General features: G+C 32.4%; 1 protein-coding gene across 3 annotated transcripts in view; it reads right to left on the bottom strand.

Moving 5' to 3' along the window:
• Positions 1 to 6,906: 6,906 nt before the first annotated feature.
• TSNAX (translin associated factor X) overlaps positions 6,907 to 22,065 on the bottom strand; it is a 30,632-nt gene continuing 15,473 nt past the window's right edge. For all 3 annotated transcript variants that reach the window (XM_031966905.1, XM_031966904.1, XM_031966907.1), the window contains exons 5-6: positions 13,629 to 13,756; positions 6,907 to 8,896 (exon numbers count right to left, since the gene is read on the bottom strand). In XM_031966905.1, coding sequence (XP_031822765.1) covers positions 8,513 to 8,896; positions 13,629 to 13,756 — 512 coding nt within the window. In that variant the 3' untranslated portion in view covers positions 6,907 to 8,512. The remainder of the gene's footprint in view (positions 8,897 to 13,628; positions 13,757 to 22,065) is intronic.

Raw genomic sequence — 22,065 nt, 5'->3', positions numbered from 1 at the left:
CAAGATGAGGTCAAAATGGGTACATAATTTAGACATAAAATTTCATGTTATTGGAAATCCAACATAAAATATTAAAAGCGTAAAAAAACAAAACAACCACAAAAAAGTGATTATGATTCTCTCCATTAATACAGTGTTCTTTATCAAATCAACAGATATTTATCAGGTGCCTACTAATGCATCAGGCACTATTCTAAGCACTGGGAATACAAAGACAAAAAATAAAACAATATAAGAATATAAATATTCTTAACAATTACGTCTTCAGCCATACCTAATATCCTTTCTCTTCTATCACTATTCTCTGACTTTGTCTTGCCTAATTTTTTTTTACTTTGTCTTAGCAACTACCTTTTCCTCTTTGAGTTCTCTTCCTCAAGGTCTTTCTTCCTAAGTTTTTCTCTTCTTTAACATCATTTTCATTCAACTTTTTTTTTCACATTCTTCCTAATTTCTACTCCCCATTCAATTTCTGTCCCTTTTTGTTTGTTTATTTATTTATTTATTTTTGCACTTTTAATGTTCTCCAAATTTCTTCCCGACTATTTTCTCCTTTTAATTGCTCAGCTCAGGCCCTTCTTTCACCATTTTCCTTCTGCTACCAACAGGCTATACACATTGATTTCCACAAACTCTACAAAGGCTTCTTCAGAAGCTAGTCAATCTACAGCTCCTTTTCATGGTAAATAAATCTGAGCCAGATAAATAATACAAAGAGCCAGGAACATTCTGGCAAAATCAAGATATTTTAAAAAGTCACATCATAAAGGGTTGTAGAAAAATGCTCATTTAACTTGTTTGCTTTATCCCTTTAAGCTTATAATGAGGGAAGACAACACATAATGAAGTTGGGGTAGGGGAGTCAGGAACTGAGCTGTAAAGAAGGTTGAGTAAGTACTTCCTTAAATGGTGGTTTCTGTGACAAATTCACCAATTAGAGGAGAAGATTGTTGTCAGTATAAGAATGTCTCTGGAACTGAGCTAGGGGAGAAATCTGGAGTATCAAAGCCTGAGGCAGGTTGGAAAAAAACAAGAAACTAATGTATGGTTTACATACTCAGAACCCCTTAAAGTGATAAAGAAGAAGCAGGGATATATAACATCAGAAACAACAAACATTTATTAAATGTTTACTATGTGCAAAGCACTACCCCATTTAAAGTAAGAAAGCTGTCCCTGCCCTCAAGAAGCATTCTAAAGGGAAAAGACAAAATTTAAAGGAAGTTGAAAAGAGGGAGAGGGAGGAAGGTATCTTCAAAGACAGGGTGTTTGAGGGAAACCATTCTGGGACAAATGAAGAGATGGATAGCCTGAGTGGTGTTTGGGGAAGTCATCCAATTAGAGGCCATAGTAAAAGTGATTTCAAATTTAGACTCCAGCATTTTTGTGACCATGGCCAAGTTCTTTGGGTTTGTTTCCCCATCTATAAAATGGGAATAGTATAAATATTATTACCATTTTAATATTTATTTTATATTTATATAATATTTATACTATCTACCTAATAGAGCTAATGTGAGGAAAGAATTTTGTAATCTCAGAATGTTAACTTTTTCACTACCAATGAAAATTATAGACACTGAAAATTGTCTCTGTATGTTTTTTGAAAACTTGTTCCATATCACTAATAAGAGAATACAAATTAAAACAATTTAAGTATTACCTCATGCCATGCAATCTGGCAATCTGGTAAAGGTGACAAAAACAACAAACTGGAAGGAGTGTGGGAATACACTAACACATTACTGATAGATCTGAATTACTTTATGACTTCCAACAACTTGGAATTATACAAGCAAAGTTACAAAAGGTCTCATACACTTTGATTCAGTGACATCACTATTGGGGATATTTACCAAAGAGATCAATGACAAAAATAAAAGGCCAAAAAATACCAAGATATTTCTAGCCATATGTTTTGTAAGCAAAGATTGAGAGACAAAGAGGGTACCCATCTATTGGGAAATGGCTAAACAGATTGTGGTATTAATGTTATTGCATAATAAAAAGTATTAAATAAGAACAAAATATCTCAGTCCAACCATCATTTTATAGAAGAGGAAATTGATCTTTTCAAGTTTGCACAACTAGTTAGTAGCAATAACAAAACTAAAACTTAAAATCTTCTGAATGTCTAGTTCTTCTGTCTAGTTTTGTAAACTCCTACAATTTGAAACAAATAGATTCTTTGACCAAGAATTACATTTTTCCTCTATCACAGATTGGATTAGAAATGAAGCCAAAAAAAATAATTTTTATGAACAAATAAATATAGATTTGAAATGCAAGAAGCAGATGGTTTTAGCATCCATAGAACACATCTGTGATGACATCATCTATTCTGGAACAGTCCCAGGCACATTAGCAGTTCCACAGAAAAATGGGAAAATTGATATTGCTTAAGGAGCAGAGCCAAGATAGCAAAATAGCAGGAAGAAGTACAGCAAGCTCCATCTCACATCCCAAAACTCCTCCAAAGCAATCTAGAGCAGAATGAATCCTAATGAGGAAATACAAGGAAAAAAAAAATCACAGTGAATAATTTTTCCAGTTTAATGAAATAGAGGTCTGAAAACACTGGGCACAGGGTCTAGCCAAGAATAGGTGGCTTGGAACAGTTTAATGAAGAGGAGGGCTGTGTACCGGGACCAAAAGAAGTTCCAACTCCAGTATAGAAGGTGCTGGTCTTGTGTTAAGTATGGGAACAGGTGTCAGTGTCCTGCTTACTCCCCAATTCCATGTCACAAACTGTGGATGGACCAAAAGCAAATAAGCAGCTCTTTTTTGTAGTGACAAACCATGAAATCCTAAGGGGTGCCCATCAGATTTTGTAATGGCTGAGAACAAGTTATGGTATCTAAGTGTGATCGAATACTACTATTTGTGCTGCAAAAATTGATGAATGGGATGATTTCAGAGAAATCTGAAAAAACTATGAGAAGTATACAGTGAAAAAGCAGACCCAAGAGAACAATTTATGGGTCAATACAACATTGTTGTTTTATACAATATTGTAAATAGTACCTACCTTTTATTACATAACTAATCACAATTCCAGAGGATTGATAATGTAATGTATTACCCATTTCCTGATAGATGTAATATAGCCAAAGTGCAGCCTGAGACTTTTTTTTTAACATGACCAGCAAAAGTTTTGTTTTTCTTTCTCAAGCTGAAGGAAAAAAAGATGGATTTTTGCTAAGTGAGAAAAAATTTTGTTTTTCCTGACATTTATCAATTGAGAAACCAAGTGTGATACAATTGTTTGGAAAAAAAAATACTTTGAAAAAAACTTTTTTCAGATTACCTACTTATGTATTGTCATGCTTTATTTAACATATTCTTCAGAAGCTGTTCAGTTTGTGCCTTCTTTCAATTAAATGTCTTTTATTATTTTTAATCATTGACTGATCTCTTTTGCTAGAGGACCATATAATTGATTCTATCAGCTTTCAGAGGGGATTTCTTGTCACCTTTATTTGGAGAATTAACGGCAACAGTATCTTTAGGAGTTCCAGATGATGAATTACTAGTAGGTTTTAGAAAAGCAAAAGACCCTTCAAATGATTCCATATTTTCTAGGTTTCTCCTCTTCCTTCTCACCTAAAGTATATTAACATAATGCCTTAGACATGGACTAATGATACATCTTGTTGCTGAGTGCAGCAGTCATATCTGTTACCTTGAAGTTTTAGATAGCAGACTCTCCACAGGATTTTGGAATTCAATTATTATAAATATAGACAACCTACTTGGATCTCCAAATCATTATAGCTTGAACATTACCAATGGAAGATAATATTAACAACAGAGGTGTATGAAGCAGTGATTCTAGTAGTAATAGTAGTCATCCTTTGAATCAGGATGCCCCAGGTTCAAACTGTTTCTGACACATAATTAGTATATGACTCCAAAACAAATCTCAAAGCCTCAGATTGTTCTCTAAAGTTAAAGGAGTTACTCATCTAAGGGTAATGGTAGAAAAAGTCTCCTCATTTAGGAGTTCCTTAAAATAATGAAATCACAGGTCTAAGCAACCATTCCAAAATAAAATAAACACACAAAAAATCCTCAAAAAACATGCAAGCAACCATTTAGGTTCTGACAACCCTTCAGTCTCCTTTACTGACTCATCTACATCTGTCCTAGGCCCAGGTCTTTTCTTTCTTTAAACTCATTATCACCTTCCTTGTGTTTTATCATCATCATGCAGATGACTTCCAGACACATATCTATCTCCAGTCTCCCTCTTAAAGTTTCATTTCCATTTATCAACTTCCTACTGGATAAGTCAAACAATGTTCTAGAGATGTCTCAAAATCAATATATCCAAAACACCTTGTTATTTAAAACCCTCAAACCCAACCCTCTTCTTATATCTAATTCAAAATTTGAAAAAGAAAAAGCATCTCTATACACAGAACACACAAAGAGGACTGTATAGGAAACTATCACATGCTCTATCACTTGCTTATTGCTTTTTAAAAAGTAAATCACATAATTTTAAAACTTCCTAACTAGTCATGCTTCTTTCTGATCTTCCCTCTGTATTCCTCTTCCCGAACACTTAAAAATATTTTAATAGCACTTTTTAAAGGGGAGAGAGGGAAATCACCACTATTATTCCACTAATCCCAGCACTCCACTAATTAAAAATGGAAGAAAAAACCTTTTCGACAAATAAGTATAGTCATGCAAAACAAATTCCCACATTGGCAATGAACAAAAAAGTATTCCCTCCTTTCACATCTTGAGTCAGCTTCAGGATCACAAAATAGATTCAAAATAGGTCCTCAATTGACTGTTTCTTTCATGAGATCTGAGCAGAGCAGAGCCTTTCAGAGGTTTTTTTTTTCCTTTACAATATTGTGTCTTTAGATAAATTGTTCTCTTAGTTCTGCCAACTTAACTTTATCAGCTTTTACTTCCTGGACTTCTCTGAAATAGTCTTTTACCATTCCTTACTGAACAATATTCTAATGCATCCATATACAATTTGTTCTGCCCTTTTCCAAATGATGGTCAATCTTAATTTCCATTTTTTTTTTTTTTTTACAATTTCCTCCCCTGAAATCAGAATGTTTATTTACACTTAAAATCTTTTCTACCTCTTCCCTCCCTACACACATTTCACTGTTGATTCTTAAGTATTTCTTACACCAAACTCAGTTGGGGGCAGGTATGAAGTCTTCAAATATCTTTTTGTCAAACTTAGATGAGAATGAAATTCATTTGAGGCCTGCTCTTCTCACCCATTCTCTCCATATTGTAAACTCTTCTTCTTCCATACCAGTATTATTAGAAATAGCAAATTATATCTCTTCTTCCTCTTTTCATACACTAACATATTCCCTTTCCTTTCCCTTTCTTCACCTCTTAAAAATCACCAGAGCAGAAATCAATCCATTCCCCTGCGTTTTTCTCTCAATACATTTGAAGATATGAAGTCTAAAGAGACATATTTCTTCTTCTCATGTGAAAATATTAGCATCATCATATAGCCTCTTTCAGTTGATCAAATTATGTTTATCTTTTTATAAGTTTTTCTCAAGTCTTGAGTTTCTATTTCAAAGTGTCTATGCAGCTCTGTTCTTTTCATCAGGAATCATGGAGAAATACTTTAATTATGATAAATGACCTTTTTTTTCTGGTAGGATTATGCTTTTGTTTTTTAGAATACTGTATTCCAAGATCTCCTTTTAGGTCTTATAAAATACGAACTGTTGGTCCTTGGTGCCTGAACTCGTTCTGGGTGTTTGGAGTGCTTTTCTTTCATATAAATGTTCTGAATTTTGTCTAAAATATTACTGGGACTTTGGCATTTTAGATTTTTTTAGGAAGTGATCTATTGAATATTTACATTTTCACTTTGCCTCCTAGTTCTAATAAATGCTGGCAATTTTCATTAATTAATTAATTAATTTTTAAATCACAATGGATCCTTTTTTTTTTTAAATCTTTTTGGAGAATCAGCATCAAGTGGTATTAACTGGTTCTATCATTTTAAGACTCAGTTCAATCACCCCATTCTAGCAGAAGTCTGTCCTGATCCCAACTATTAGTGCCTTCCCTTTCAAACTACTTTATATTTATCATCTTTATGTTTATTTTTGTACTTACTTATATGTGAGTTGTCTTCCCGGTTAAAAGGTAAGGCATTTGCTAAGAGTAGGTTTCATAGGTCTATATTTGGAATTATTCAGCAGTTCACTCCAACTTTATTTATAATTATCCATTTAATATGACTTTTTGACTAATATGTTTATGGAAAATATACCAGTAGGGCAGTACTGGCCCTATGCAGCTGTATGAAATGCAAGCAGAAACAGGGCCACCAAACCATACACTAAATCTCTATGGATTACATGAGTTAGAAAACCACATATTAACATTATCTGTGTCCTACTGCATTTTTATTTATTTTGTTGAGTATTTTCCAAATGCCTTTTAGTCTGGTTCAGGCACAATGGAATGCTGCAGGCTGGCAATGCTGTAACCCACTGTTACCTATCATCTGGGGATACAAAAAATAAATTATGGAACTAGATGATCTAGTTTCTATTCTACCAATCAGCCATAAGACCCTAAAAAAGTCTAAAATCTCTTCTACATCTTAGATTTGGTTCCCTTATGTAAAACAAGAGCAGTTACACCATCTTTCTCCCCATCAATTTTCCATGGATGTAGTGCCAGGGAAAATTAATTTTTAAATGAAGTAAGATTACAGAGTTCTTTGAGATATTTAGAATACTCCAATGAAGTAAATGTTAATTTCTATTACAAGCAACAAAATACAGCCTGACTCGGTTTCCTCCAATTGCTACACTGGTCCAGCACCCAACATAAATTCTGCAAAAAGAGGTTAGAATTTTTATTACTGAAAGAAGCAGTTTTTCTATATTTTAAAATGGTTTTATTCAAAATATTTCATTTTAAACATTCACAAAACAATCCTTTATCAATTCAATATTTTTTACATGGAAATGATCAAAGTAAAAGGGTAAACAATATTATAAATGTAATGCAAGGTGGTTTAAAGGAAAAGAACAAAACATAGTAATAGGGGAATAACCTTATAAGCATAGTAACAAGTTTATTTGAAAAAACAAACATAAAAAAATGACCTGACATTAGGCACATATTTCCACATTCCCTTCAAAGGTTGATATAGAGAAAGCAGCCCCTGTAATCAGGGGCAGTCTCCCCAAAATTCATTTCTTTACCAAAGTTCTCAAAACTTAAATCCAAATGGAAATTTCTGTATCAACTGTATAATGCCTATGTCAAGATCACAGGGAATTAGCCATTCCTAATTTTAGTTTGTAAGTTCCAATTCTAAATAGTACTGGCATAAAAGGGACCACCATTCTAGTTCCTAAGGGATTAGTTACAGGATTTGGCTCTGTGACTAATACTATTGCTAAAAGCACTTGGAACTGCAATTTCTTATTGCTAAATTATACATGATAATTTTTCTTTGGTAATCTCCTATATCTCAATTAGCATAAGTTGGACAACTATGAAGTTATGAATGAATTAAATCTTTTAACCTACAATAATATTTCATTGCTATTTTAAAAAATGATTCCTAAGAGAAGCCAAAACAGGCAGGCATCAAGACAAATCAAAATAAATGCATGATGGTCAAAATAACAGCCTTTCTGTAATAAAATTTAACAAACAATAATTAGCCAGCTCTCCTACTTTTTTTAAACTGTTGGCAAACATATTTCATTTCCATGTGAAAATATTTAATGCTGACCAACTTCATAATACACTTTACTTTTAGCATCAATTCAGTTTCAGCTCCTCTGTAATGAAGAGCAGAAGATTTCAATTTAAAATAGGATAGCTGGCACAAGAGTATTGTTCTGAAAGATGTGTTACTGAAACACACGAATCCATGTGCACTTATTAATCAGAACACAAGGCCAATTCTCACTGCTACCATTTCACATGAATTCGGCGAATTCTCCTTTCTATTTAATTGTTCTTTATGTAGGTCATGGCTTTTCCAAGCCTTTGGTACCATGCTTAGGCACCAAATCCATTCTAGTGGCTTTGGTGCAAGATATTTAAATAAGACGCTCAAGACAAAATGTAAGGCTTAAAAAGCCCTTTTTAGATGTAACAGAATCACCAATCAAATTATTAATGGCTTAACAAAAAATTATACAATCCATAATTCAACAGTTAACTATAATGAGAATGGCAGTGACTGCTCTATGAAATAAGTACCTCACAGGGATATGTGACAGACAGTAGTTGGTCACTGGGAAGCTCAGATAGTCCAATATGCCAAACATTTTAAAACAGGAGATACATGGAGTAAATAATTTCATCAATTTTATGTACAGCAATGTACAGAGTTTAAAACAGTGCAAATAATTTTGTCAGGTAAAACTGAAAACATTACTAAATAAAAGCCACAAAAAGTAAAATGAAATACTAAATAACAGTCTTTCAAACTGATCTCCCTTATGGACATTGGCAGGAGTTAAATATTGCTCTTTTATGAAATACCCTCCTCACGATCAATCATTTCTGCTTTGGCTGAAAACACATCGGCTAACATGTGCTTTGGAATTTCTGAACCTCTAACTTTTAAGGCATAGCATGCATTCTCTACCTTGGCTAGGCTCTGTTTCAGTGTGTATAATTTCTTAGATACTTCATAAGGTCCTGTATTACCAATAAACGAAAACCCATCATAAATCTGACGCAAAAACTGGCTCACTTCAAAAGGGGTGTCAATGTCCCCATTTCCCACACTGTTGATGCACATCCTCATCAATTCTCCAGTTAAATCTGCCACACCCAGAAGATAATCAACAGGTGTCACCTTCAGGCTCCAAGTGCAGAGGGGTTTGGGTTTGTCATCTAAATCTGAGGAGACCTAATTTTTTAAAAAGTACACACAGAAAAGAATTTGTGAAAACAGTGAAAAATAATAAATTAGTAAATAGCAATTTTACATTATTTCCAAACATTTTACATCTGTTATCTCACTTTATCCTCATAATAACCTTGGGAAACAGTTCCTCTTATGAGTCTCATTTTATAGACTGAACTTTAAGTAGCTTCCCCCTAAGCTAGTAAGCATATGAAATGGGACATGAACTTAGATCTCTCTAATTCCAAGTCTATATGCTACTTAGTTCTCTCCAAAACAGCAAGTACAATATATACTAAAATGTATATTCCAACACTGAAAGGCAAATTAATCATGCCACTCACCCTCAAAATATTTAATCTACTTTAATTATTCTAGACCAGACCTATGATTTCATGGGTATTGCGAACCCCCAATAAAAAAACTGTTCCCCTATCAATGACAATCAATACCTGTTCTGTAACTTAAAATCTTAAAGATAATTTGCTTGACTTGTGCTGGAAAGTACCATCCACATCCAGAGACAGAACTATGGAGATTGAATGTGGTTCAGAGAATAGTATTTTCACCTTTTGTTGTTGTTTGTTTGCTTTTTTTTCTTTCTCTTTTGATCTGATTTTTCTTGTGCAGCATGATGAACATGGAACTATAAAAAGTTCTATAACTATATAACTATAAAAAACTATAAAAGACCTTAGACCCCCTTTTGATCTGATTTTTCTTGTGCAGCATGATGAATATGGAACTATAAAAAGTTCTATAACTATATAACTATAAAAAACTATAAAAGACCTTAGATATTCATCTAGTCCAAACCCGTCATTTAATAGATTAGAAGACAAAATCTAACAAAGAAGTTAATAATGAAAATCCAAGGCTTCAGATGTTTATATTCAAATATATAGAACAGAGTTAACAAGCAGGACAAAGAAGAAGAGTGAACAGAGATACAAATTTGAATTCACAGGCATAACTAAGATTTGGTTTGAGGAGACCCATGACTAGAATATAGCTCAAGAAGAGTGCATCTCATTCAAAACAAGTAGGAAAAGTAAATAAGTACTAAGGCAGTATATGTCAAGGGGTGGGAAGATATGTTAGTTGGGGTTAGGAATCTATCTGACTCAATAAGGAAAAAGAAGGAATAATGATGAGATATTCAGGGTAAGGATGATAAAAGGGAAGTGGATTAAGGAAGGAAATGGTAAGAAGCAGAACATGAGGACAGGCAGGATAAAAAGAGAGAGAGAAGATAAACATAAGAGAATGGCATGGATGGAAATACATAGTACTCAAAACTGTTAACGTAAATGTGATGAGTTCACCCATAAACCTCAAGTGGATCATAGAATGAATTAAAAAATAGAATCCAACAACAGGTTATTTACAAGAACACACTTGAAACAGAAAGATAGAATTAAAAAATAAAGGGTTACAAAAAGATCATAAAGGAGAGAAAAGGTACCACATGTATGAAAATCTTTGTGGCAACCATTTTTGTAATGACAAGAAACTGGAAACTGAAATTGCCCATCCGTTGGAGAATGGCTGAATAAGTTATGGTATATGAATATTATGGAATATTATTGTTCTATTAGAAACGATCAGCAGGATGATTTCAGAGAAGCCTGGAGAGACTTGTATGAACTGATGCTAAGTGAAATGAGCAGAACTAGGAGATCATTGTACATGCAACAACACGATTATATGAAGATCAATTTCTGATGGTCATGGCTCTTTTAAACTAAAATGAGATAATTGAGACCAGTTCCAATGTTCAGTAATGAAGAGAGCCATCTACACCCAGAGAGAAGACTGTGGGAATTAAGTGTGGATCACAAGATAGCATTTTCACTCTTTTTGTTGTTTGCTTCATTTTGTTTTCATTCTCATTTTTTCCTTTTTGATTTGACTTTTCTTGTGCAGCATGATATATAAATGTTTACATATATTGGATTTAATATATATTTTAACATATTTAATATATCTTGAATTATGTCATCTAGGGGAGGTGGGGGAAAAGGGAGGGAAAAAAAATTTAAACACAAGGTTTTGCAAGGATCAATGTTTTGAAAATAAGCTGTAAAAAAAAAAGGAAAAGAAAATAATCAGCAAATTTTTATGACAGGGTTAGGACAGAATCTCTTATTAAATAAAGAAGGTAGCAAAAATGATCTAACAAAAACAAAAGCAAAATTAGACCTAATTATGAGAGATAATCAAGGAAATTACATTTTGCTAAAAGTTAGCATGGACAATGAAATAATAGCAACTTTTTTTAATATCAAAAAATTTTACAGCAAGTGTCCTTGTAAAAGCCTCATGTCTCACATATATATGAAAATGAGTCAAACTCACAAAAATAAGAGCCATGATAAATGGTCAAAGGACATTAACAGACAGCTTTCAGAAGAAGAAATCAAAGCTACCTATATGTGCATATTAAAAAATGCTCTAAATTACTACTGATAAGAGAAATGCAAATTAAAACAACTCCAAGGAAGTATTTTTACACCAATCAGAAATGACAATTGTTGAAAGGCTTGAGGAGAAAAATAAGTACACTAACAAACTGTTGGTAGAGTTATAAACTAGTTCAATCATTTTAGAGAACAATTTGAAACTATGCTCAAAAGGCTAAAAAACTGTGCAAACTCTTTCCACATTAATACTACTAGGTCTGTACCCCAAAAAGATAAATATTTTTATATATAGAAATATGCATTTCTTTTTTTGTGGTGGTAAAAAACAAAACAAAACAAAACTGGAAACTAAGGAGATAATTATCTTTGGGGAATGTTGAACAAATTGTGATATATAGTTTTGATAAGAGTACTATTATGCTATAAGAAATGATGAGGAGAGTAGTTTTAGAAAAAAAAAAAAAAACACAGGAAGATCTATATTAATTGATGCAAAGAAGTGAGAGAACCAGTAGATCATTGTGCAGAATAACTACTATGTTATAATGACAATCAACTGAGAAAAACTTGGCTACTCTGATAATACAGTGATCCAGGACAATTCCTAAGAACTCATGATGAAAAAATGCTATCTACCTAAGAGAACTGATAAACTCTGAGTGCAAACTGAGGCATAACTTTCTTACTTTGTTTTTTATTGTTGCTTTTTTGTGTAGTATGTTTAATATGGAACCATGTTTTATATTACTTCACATATAAAATTGATATCATTTTGCTTGTCTTCTTAATGTGTGGGGAGAGCTGTGGAATTCAAAATTTAAAAAGAAAATATGTTAAAAATAAAAACTTTTTTTTTTTTTAGGAAGACATGCTCAAAGGCAGAAGGACAGTACAGAAAATAACACAATGGATTTGCAGGCAGGAAGATCTAAATTTGAATTGAACCTCAGATATTGTCCTTGTGATCTTAGCAAAGTTATTTAACCCGTTTTCTTCAGTTTCCTCTCAACTGTAAAATGGAGATAATTACAGAATTTCCCTCCCATGATTTTTGTGAACATCAAATGAGTTAATATTTGTAAAGCATTTAGCACAATGTCTGGAACCCAATAGGTATAATATGTAGGCTTAATATTAGTATTATTATAACTATAATGAGTAAACCCAAGGACAAAAGGTGGGAAGCATGAAGGAGATATTACAAAAGATAGAAACAAAATCAATATTATAACTGAAGTATATTATAAACTTCATGAAGAGAAGGAAAACAATAGATGAATTTAGAAAACATATCATAAGCCTGAATACAGGGACAGGTCACTTCAATTACTTGGATAATTGCTGGAGATTTTGCTAAGGAAAAAATTTTCTCCATTCGCTCTTCTTACTTCAAAGTGAGGAATCTTGTGAAAGTTTATTATTTATATCTAAATTCAATAATGCTGTAGCAGGCACTAGGGGCATAAACAGTCTCTGCCCTGAAGGAGCTTATATTCTGTTAGGGGAGACAATATGTGTGTTTAACAAATAAGTTTAAACAGACTTCACTAACTTTGCTCCTTGCCAGGCCCCTTTAGATAAGGAGGCCAAATATAATTGCAAAGCATCAGTAAAAGGGATCACTTGGATATTGTCCATTTAACGTAATTATTTTCCTATTTAAAAAATCTACAGTTAAAAAATTTTGCAGAGGGAAAAAACCAGCTAGAAATTGAGTTACATCTACCATTACAAAACCATAGCTTGTCTTCTTAAAGTATAAATTTCTAACTGATTACTATAAATAAATTTAACTTTCCTTTATCCACTAATTTTACATTTTATATGGTATTATGGAAAAAACCCTTAATTTTATCACTAAGTGTTCAAACAAATATTTCTAGACAGCTCTAATTGTAATAAAAATTTTTCTTTTGAGGAGTCTATTTTAGTCAAAAGAAATTTTTTCACATGTTACACAATCCTTCATAAAACACAGAATCAGTTTCCCCCCCACAAATTCTATAGCAATCCTACATCCAGTATAACTATAACTAGTTATTTTGCCTCTCTAAGTCTTGTATTTCTTCATCTGTAAAACAGATAATACTTTCAGTAGCTAACTCACAAGGTTATGAGAATCATTTGAGATATTGTAGGAAAAGTACTTTGAAAATTGTAAAACAATAGAAATCAGTAATTATTATTACCATTATAGATAACACTGGATCTTTATCTCCCTTGCTACCACAAATTTTTTTCAGTAAGTACCACGTACCACAATCAAAAAAGGTAAACAAAAATAGGATAAATTAAAATTTTAAAAATCTTACAGTGTTATTTTCTTCTTTGGTATCTTCTGATATAAATACCAATTGTTTGTTGATCTCATCCACACTGATTAGTGAACGTGTTTTAATGAAGTGTTGAAAAGACACAGCTTCCACATATTCTTGAAGCCCTGAAAAGGAAAAAATAAAAATCAATAAATGAAACAAATTTCCTAAAAAAGGATTTCTATTGGCAATGTTCTACAGAAAAAACTCTAGCATTAGCAAAAGATAGTCTAATCAGCAGCTACTATTGAAATGTATCTATTTTCTTCCTATCATATTAGTAAAGGACTGTTCTTGAAAACTTGACATCCTCACTAGATTCACAGAAATATACATTGGAGAAAGCCATGAGGAATAGCTGATCCATAAGCTTGCAGTGATACAATTCTGAAATGCAAAGGAGCTACTTCTTAAGTTTTTATTCTATGAATATAAAGCATGTTGATTGGTAAGTCATTGAAACAATTCAAAAGCAATCAAAACATAATGTTATGAGTGTGTGCACACACACAATTCTCAAAATTTCATTAACAGAATTTTTGCAAAATAGATTTCTTTACAATAATCCTTTTCTGCATTATTGGTTGCTACTATAAGTTACAATGGTAGTCTTTTAATCAATAATAGCATATTAACAACTATTCTAATTTATGGGAAGGGAATTAAATGAAATAAAATTACATTTGGGAAAAGAACATCCAAATTCACCAAAATCATGATGATGACTTATACCTACTAAACTACAAAGACTTTTACAAAAATTCTTACAATCATAAATTTTCATAATTTTTAGCTTAAATTATATAATTAGAATTCCCATTTTAATTTTATTTCTTAATACATTTTTGAATTGTTTGTCTCATGATGTGAAGGATCATAATGTCAGATTAAAAAAATGTCTCAACATTTTTTCTGGATATCATTGTAAAACTAGGAAGACAAAAGAATCTTTTTGTTAGGTAAATTGCTAGACTAATAACCTAAAGTTATCATCATTCATGTTGAATGTCTCAAACATTTTTATTACCAAATCTGACTTTTCATTGCTGTCCCTAAAAAGCAATACTGACAGTAACAATGTTGGAGAAGTTGGCAGCTGTAATGGTGAATTTACAGACATGATCCAAGAATCAGAGTACAAAAAATAATAATAATAATAATAATAATGGAGGACACAGTTGCGATAGTGACAGGAGGCTACTTATTAAAGCTAAAATATCCTGATTCATTTTGATCTCTAAATGACATTAATAGATAATGAAAGAATGGAAAATGGGCACATCTGGTTGATAAAGAAGGGATGGTTGCTAGAACAGGACATTTTGTTCAGTAAACTACAGTAACCTACTGAGAATTGAAACATTTGCAAGATAATTTGCTGACAAAATACATTAAGATCATTCTATGTACATGAAAAAAATAATTTCTTTATAACTACAAATAAATCTTGATTTAGTCACATAATTATAAAAGGTAAAATTATATAAAAAAAAGTTTCTTACAGTCTATAATCCACTTTATAGTGGTAACTCAATTAATAAAAGAATGTTCCAATGATTCCTTCACACACTTCATTAATAGAGGAAGAAATTATGTGGTGGGCATAAGAGTATTCAAGAAATAGATTCATTCCATATTATGTACATAAAGAAATGCTGAATTTGGAGTCAGGCTTGAGTTTGAGTCTTAGCTCAAAATGAATTTGGGCAAATGAAAATTACTTAACACTTCAGAGTCTGTTTCCTTCTGTAAAACAGGGGTGATACTTTTTGTACAGAGGACCACATGGAGTGCTCTGTGGATGATCAAATGAGACTACAAATGTAAAAGCAATTTATAAAATTCTAAAGCACTACATATCTGGGGGCAATGGTATACCCTTACCATTCTTTCTACTAAAAAGGTCAGATCAGGTGGGTCATTTGAGCTCAGATGTTATGAGCTACAGTATACCAAAAGGGACGAAGGCCACATGAAGGTGAGCCCCCAGGGAGCAAGGAGCCACCAGGTTACCCTAGGAGGAGAGAGCTTGACAGGTCAGAAACAAAACAGGCCAAAACTCCTGTAATGATAGTGTTAGAGTTAGGCAAGATAGGAAGATCTAGTCTTCTCTAATTAGAAAATAAGCTCCTTGAAGACTGTTTCATTTTTGTATCTGTATTTCCAGAACTGAGGACAGTGCTTGGCATAGAGTAGCATTATTAAATATTTCTTCATTAATTCATTTGTTTTTCCACTAGAAGTTTCAGAGGACTTACTAGTCTTTTCTATAAGAAATTATACAGCAAAAATAAAATTTTTGAACTGTTTTATATTTCATTTTCAAGTCCTCTTCTACTTTTCCTGTCCTACCCAGTTTCTCTTCTTTTCTTATTTCTCATGCCCGCCACAGGCTGTACTATATTTTTTTTCCTTAGAATTGTTATTTTTTATTTTCTGGTGGTTCTTTCCCATTTTTCTTGCCTTGTTTCAACTATTTCTTTTTTTTACCAACTTTTATCAAATTGTCAGTCCTCTGCATAAAAGAACAACACTGATAGGAAAATGCTTAGAATGCTGTTGCAAAATAGCAAACTATTTAATAATCAACCCACATACTGTCTTCTAATTTAAGTCATCTGTTTAAATAATTATCTGGAGGACATATGATGTCACTGCTTAGGACATTCCCAATGAGGAGAAGAAAGTCCCTCAATCAATAAATTTCTTCAACTATTCTACAACTTATAATAATTAAAATAATTGATCCAGGGTAGTAATTGACCTACGAAACAATTCTATTTTCTCCAGATATAAAATGACACTTAAGTAAATTAAAACTTTCAATATGCATCTATGATAGAGCACAATCTTTAAATTAAATATTACTGGTGTACATCATCATCTTCCTCCAGAAAAAAACTGAACCTACATTTTTCCTCGTAGCTCTTTTATAAACATAAGGTCAGGCCCGGCAACTGACTATTTGGCCTAGTTTTGTTAAGCTTTTGTTTTTTGAATTGCCATTTCATTTCTGACACAGAGCAATCCTTTATAATATAGAAAGTTCAAGGACAGCATGTGACTAAAAACCCTAAAAAGCATGTTATGTTACAACTTGATGAAAAGGACATCCGTTATTTTCAGTGAATAATTCCCAAGGTGAAAAATTCCAATCTACTGCCATATTCCATCAAACAATACCTTTCCCCTTATGCTTTTACTTTGGATTTAATCCAAATAGGATTATTTGCAATTTAAGCTGCCAGTAAGAGAGTAGTTTACATAAAATTTATGTAATTTGTTGTTTTCCCCATCACTCTCCTATGTTATATAAGTGTATAGGAAGAACCTATTAAAAATTTTTTTTCCTTATTTTTCTTTATGAAACTTGGGTAGTCTAACTATAGACTAAGAAGCTAGCAAAGATCCTGATGTAAAATGAATGGCTAATAGTTTTAAAGTTTAAATAATTTAAATTTAAGTAATAGATCAGGACAAAAATATAAAAATCTTAGCTCTCTAAATTTCTCTCCACATTTCGACATTTTTTTTATTTTGCTTTTATCTACTTAAATATCTCAATTACATTATGTTTTCTCCTGTAATGCTCAAATGTTAAAAAACAAAATAACTATCAACCAAATGAATGTTAAAATGTCATTCTCAGGATACATGAGCAAGATTTTATTAAATCTCTATATTCACAAATTTTTGCATTTCAATCTTCTGCTTATAATAATAGTCCTATCCAGATCCCACTGGCATCTCCTCTTTTTCTCAGTTTTCTTTCTTCTGACATCCAAGCCCAGCATCCTCCATTATCATTTTTGAAGGAGAAAACCTAAAGCAACTGTTCTAATCTAAAAACTAGACCCACTCCGCTCCCTACTTTCCCAGGAGTCATGAACCTGTTCCCTCCAAATCTCTAGTTGTAAGGTACACATGACAGCTCACATTGCTTCAATACCAACTACAATCTCCCTAGTAAGATTGGAAGATTATCAAGCTTTGTCATCTGCACTAGAACTGCCCTCCTGGACATTACCATCTATCTGCCCTGCAGCTGAACACTCCTACTTGAGCTGTTTCCCCCAATTACAGTGTGAGCAGGGATTATCTCATTTTTCTATTTGTACTCCTTAGCACACAGCATTTAATAAGAGTTTTTTCCATCATTCATCTGGATATCACTAATTCACATTTTGTCAACCTGAGCTGGACTAAAATAACATTTTCTTTTGTAGTTGTGAGAATCATTTCCATCAGCAAAAGGTGGTATAAAAAAAATTACTCATTAGAACCAAGTACACCGTACATTGTATTGGAACATTGTACACAGTAACAATAAGATTATCCAATGATCATTCTGATGGAAGTGGCTCTTTTCAATAATGAGATGATTCAAGGCCAATTCCAATAGACTTGTGATGGAAAGAACTATCTGCATCCAGAGAGAGACTTGGAGACTGAATATGGATCGCGACATAGTATTTTCCTTTTTGTTGTTTGCTTGCTTTTTGTTTTCTTTCTCATTTTTTTCCCCTTTTTTATCTGATTTTTCTTACACAGCATGATAATTATAGAAATATGTATAAAAGAATCACAAATATTTAACATGTACTGGATTACTTGCTGTCTAAGAGAGGGGCTTGAGGGAAAGGAGAGAGAAAAAATTTGGAACACAAGATTTTGTAAGGGTGAATGTTGAAAACTATGCATATATTTTGAAAATAAAAAGCTAAAAAATTTTATTCATAAATTAAGGCCATTAAAACCCTGTTTCACTTGATCTAGATTTGTAATTTCATAAGTACTAGTAACTCAAATGCTAACAATTACAGTAAGTCACACACAAAAAGCAGGCTCTTATAGAATCAAAAGACTGTAATTGTAAGTGCTAGAAAGTAATGAAACTGGAATTTTACCCCCCAAAAATGACTGATTCAGGCTATTCACTAAACAAAATTATATATATTGCAATTATAAGTAGAATAGTTCTACTTTTCACAGTTATCTTTCTATACTTCAAAATATGCTTTATTGATGCTTTTCATCATGACATAATCAATGGAGAGAAAAACAGCAAAGGCCGAATTTCAATTCAGTTCTGACATATAGAGCCAATTGCTTTACCTCACTTCTCTATTCAGATACAAATAGATATTGCTAAGAAAGTATCAACTTTAAATGGTAGAAGGATATATATTTTTTTAATCTGAGAGTTCACTAGATCAGTAAAATCACAGATCCAGTCCCTAATCCCTCTCCCAATTTTTTTTTTTACATCAAAATCATTTTTGGAAATATAGAATTTCTCCCTTCTATAAGTGAACACTTCCTTATAATTTTTTAAAGAAAAACTAAGTAGACAAATCCATTAGATTGTTTCTGAAAATGTAAACAACAATCTGTCCTACTAGACTTCCACCTTTCTAATATTAAGAAAGAGTATGTTTCCTTCCCATACTTTATTTTAAAAATTTTAACAGTATTTTATTTTTCCAAATAGATGCAAAAAATGTTTTCAACATTCACCTTTGCAAAATCTTGTGTTCCAAATTTTTCTCCCTTTTCCCTTCACAGCAAGCAATCCAAAATAGGTTAAATATGTGCAATTCTTCTAACCATATTTCCATATTCATCATGCTGCACAAGAAAAATCAGTTCAAAAGGGAAAAAACATGAAAAAGAAACAACAACAACAACAACAACAAAAGGTGAAAATACTATGTTTTGCTTTGATCCACGTTCGGTATCACTTTCTGCCACAAATCTATTCTTCCCATACTTTTAAAAGTAAAACTGTTTGATGTCAAATACTAAAATTAAAACCTAACCACATAAGTCAGCATAAATCCATATACTTGGGCCTAAAAGAGATGAGGGGAATTTGGCCTACCAAAACAGGAAATTACGAAAAAATAGGAATAAAGCAGACAATCAGCTCAAAAATAATTTTTTGTCAAACTATATTTATATTGCAACTAATTATCCTATTTATTAACTCACCAGTTTCTTAAAGGGCCAAATCATTCTACAACACAACTGAAATCTTCCAATAATTGGAAAAAGCTCAAACATATATATAACACTTTGCAAGCAGGCAAATACAATCTTTTAATCTAAAGCTAGAAACAGGTATGTAGCTCGGGGAGAGAAAACTGGGCTTGCAATCAGAAAGATTCATCTTCAAGAGTTCAAATAAAGTCTTAAAAACTTAATAGCTGTGTGACCCTGAACAAGTCATTTAACTGTTGGCCTCAGTTTCCTCATCTGTAAAAGAAAAAAAAAAATGAGCTAGAAGAGAAAATAGCAAACCATTCCAGTAACTTTGCCAAGAAAACCCCAAATGGTGTCACAGAAAGTCAGAAAGAACTGAAAAATAACTGAGCAATAACAACAACAAAGGGAAGGAATGACCACTAAACACAGGCATGGCTTCATAAAAAATAGATCATGTAAGATTAACCTCATTTGCATTTTTGACAGATTAGATAAGATTGTTAGATTAGGAAAACTATGCAGACATGCAACATACCTAAAAGCAAGCAAAGCATCTGACAAAAATCTTTTGAAAAAGATGAAGTGATATGGAGATTAATGACCAGAGTAAGCATAAAGGTACTGATATCAATATGAGAAGGAGAGGTCTAAGTACAATTACTCAAGGAAGTTTATCCTTGGCCCATTTTATCAGTAAATTTGATGAAATCTCCTTTTCAAATTTAAAGGTAAAAACAAAATTCAGGGATTGCTAATATGTTAGATGACAAATAAGGAATTCAAAAAAACTGATAGGCTGTAATGACAAACTCAATCTGGAAAGATGAAGTTTAAATAAGATGTTAAACTCAAAATGGGTTTTTAAAAAAATAACTTTTCATATGTAAAATAAGGAAGCCAGAACTAGACAGTTTGTGTCAAAATAATTCTAGAGGTCTTTGGATTACAAACTCAGTTAATCAACAACATAATTAAGAAACCTTATAGTCCCACTGCCTTCAGAAACAATACATAAAAATCCCGGATAGTTCTGATTGTTAGGAAGTGTTTCCTTCTATTGAGCCTAAAGCTCCCACTCTACAACTTTACACAATGATTTTGGTTCCTTCCTTGGGAGTTGAAAAAAACAATTCTCTTCTATATCACAACCTTTCCAGTGCTTAAAGACAATTATCTTATCTCTTCTGAGTACTCTTTCACAAACTAAATATTCAAATTTATTCAACAAACATAAGCACCTATGTGCAAAGCTTTGTATTAGGCAAAGAAAAAAAAAATTAAAGTATTAACCCTTGAGAGGCTGACATTCTGAACCTTGGGGAAATACAACATGAAAATGGATAAATTAATAAAAGATTATTTGAAGGAGGAAAAATTAAAAACTAAAGGTTTTTTTAAACTTAAAAACTAGAAATATTGATAACTGTTTCATGGTTGATCTTATTAAAGGGGTGCATTCCTAACATAGGAGGTGGCCTGTGTATTTACGATGTGATGAAGCAGTGAAATGGGATGTTCTGTGTGCTTTAAGAAGATTATGGCAACTGTTTGGAAAATAAACAGGATATTGTTTCTACTCAATTCTCTCATCCTATATTTCCTCTCTCTTCACAGCTAAATTCCTTGAGAAAGTAGTCTATAAGCAATGTCTTCACTTCTCATTCTTTTATTTACCCGTTATAATTCTAAACCCATCATTTCACCAAAAACTGCTTTTTCCAAAATTTCCAATAAACCCTTTAATTGCCAAATCCTTTAAATGGTCTCCTTTAAATCTTGATCCTCCCTGATGCTGTCAAAGGCTGCAGAGATGTCATTTAATAAACATTTATTAAAGATCTACTATATGCCAGTCCCTGTGCTAAACTCTGGGGATGTGAAAGAAAAAGAAATAGTCCTTGCTCAAGGAATTTAATCTAATGGAGGAGATAATAAGTAAATAACTATGTACAAAAAACTATATATAGGATAACTAAGATTTAATTAACAGGGAAGGCACCACAGTTAGGAGGGTGAAGGAAAGTCTTCCTATAAAAGATGGGATTTTTAGCTAAGACTTGGAAGGAAGCTAGGGAAGCCAATAGGTGGAGAAGAGAGTAAAGAGTATTAGACACGAAGGGCAGAATGAAAATGCTGTTAGAATCAGGAGATGGAGTTTTTTGTTCAAGAAACTGCAAGGAAGTCAGTATCATTGGATTAAAAGGGTAAGATGTAAAAAGACTGGAAAGGGAAGTGGAGGCTAAGTGGGGAAGGGCTTTGTATGCCAAGTGGAGGACTTTATATTTGATCCTTGAGCTAACATGGAGGGAGACTCAGACCTGCATTTCAGGAAGATTTCTTTATTCATTTTTCCCTTAGGGATTAGTTCTTGGCCTTCTTTATATATTCTCTTGACCATTGTATCATCTTTCAAAGATTCAATCTATATTTACATATCTACATATTCAGC

The sequence above is a fragment of the Sarcophilus harrisii genome, chromosome 4 (assembly GCF_902635505.1).
Source record: "Sarcophilus harrisii chromosome 4, mSarHar1.11, whole genome shotgun sequence".
NCBI classification, from domain to species: Eukaryota; Metazoa; Chordata; class Mammalia; order Dasyuromorphia; family Dasyuridae; genus Sarcophilus; species Sarcophilus harrisii.
This window is presented reverse-complemented; position numbering and strand designations above follow the sequence as displayed.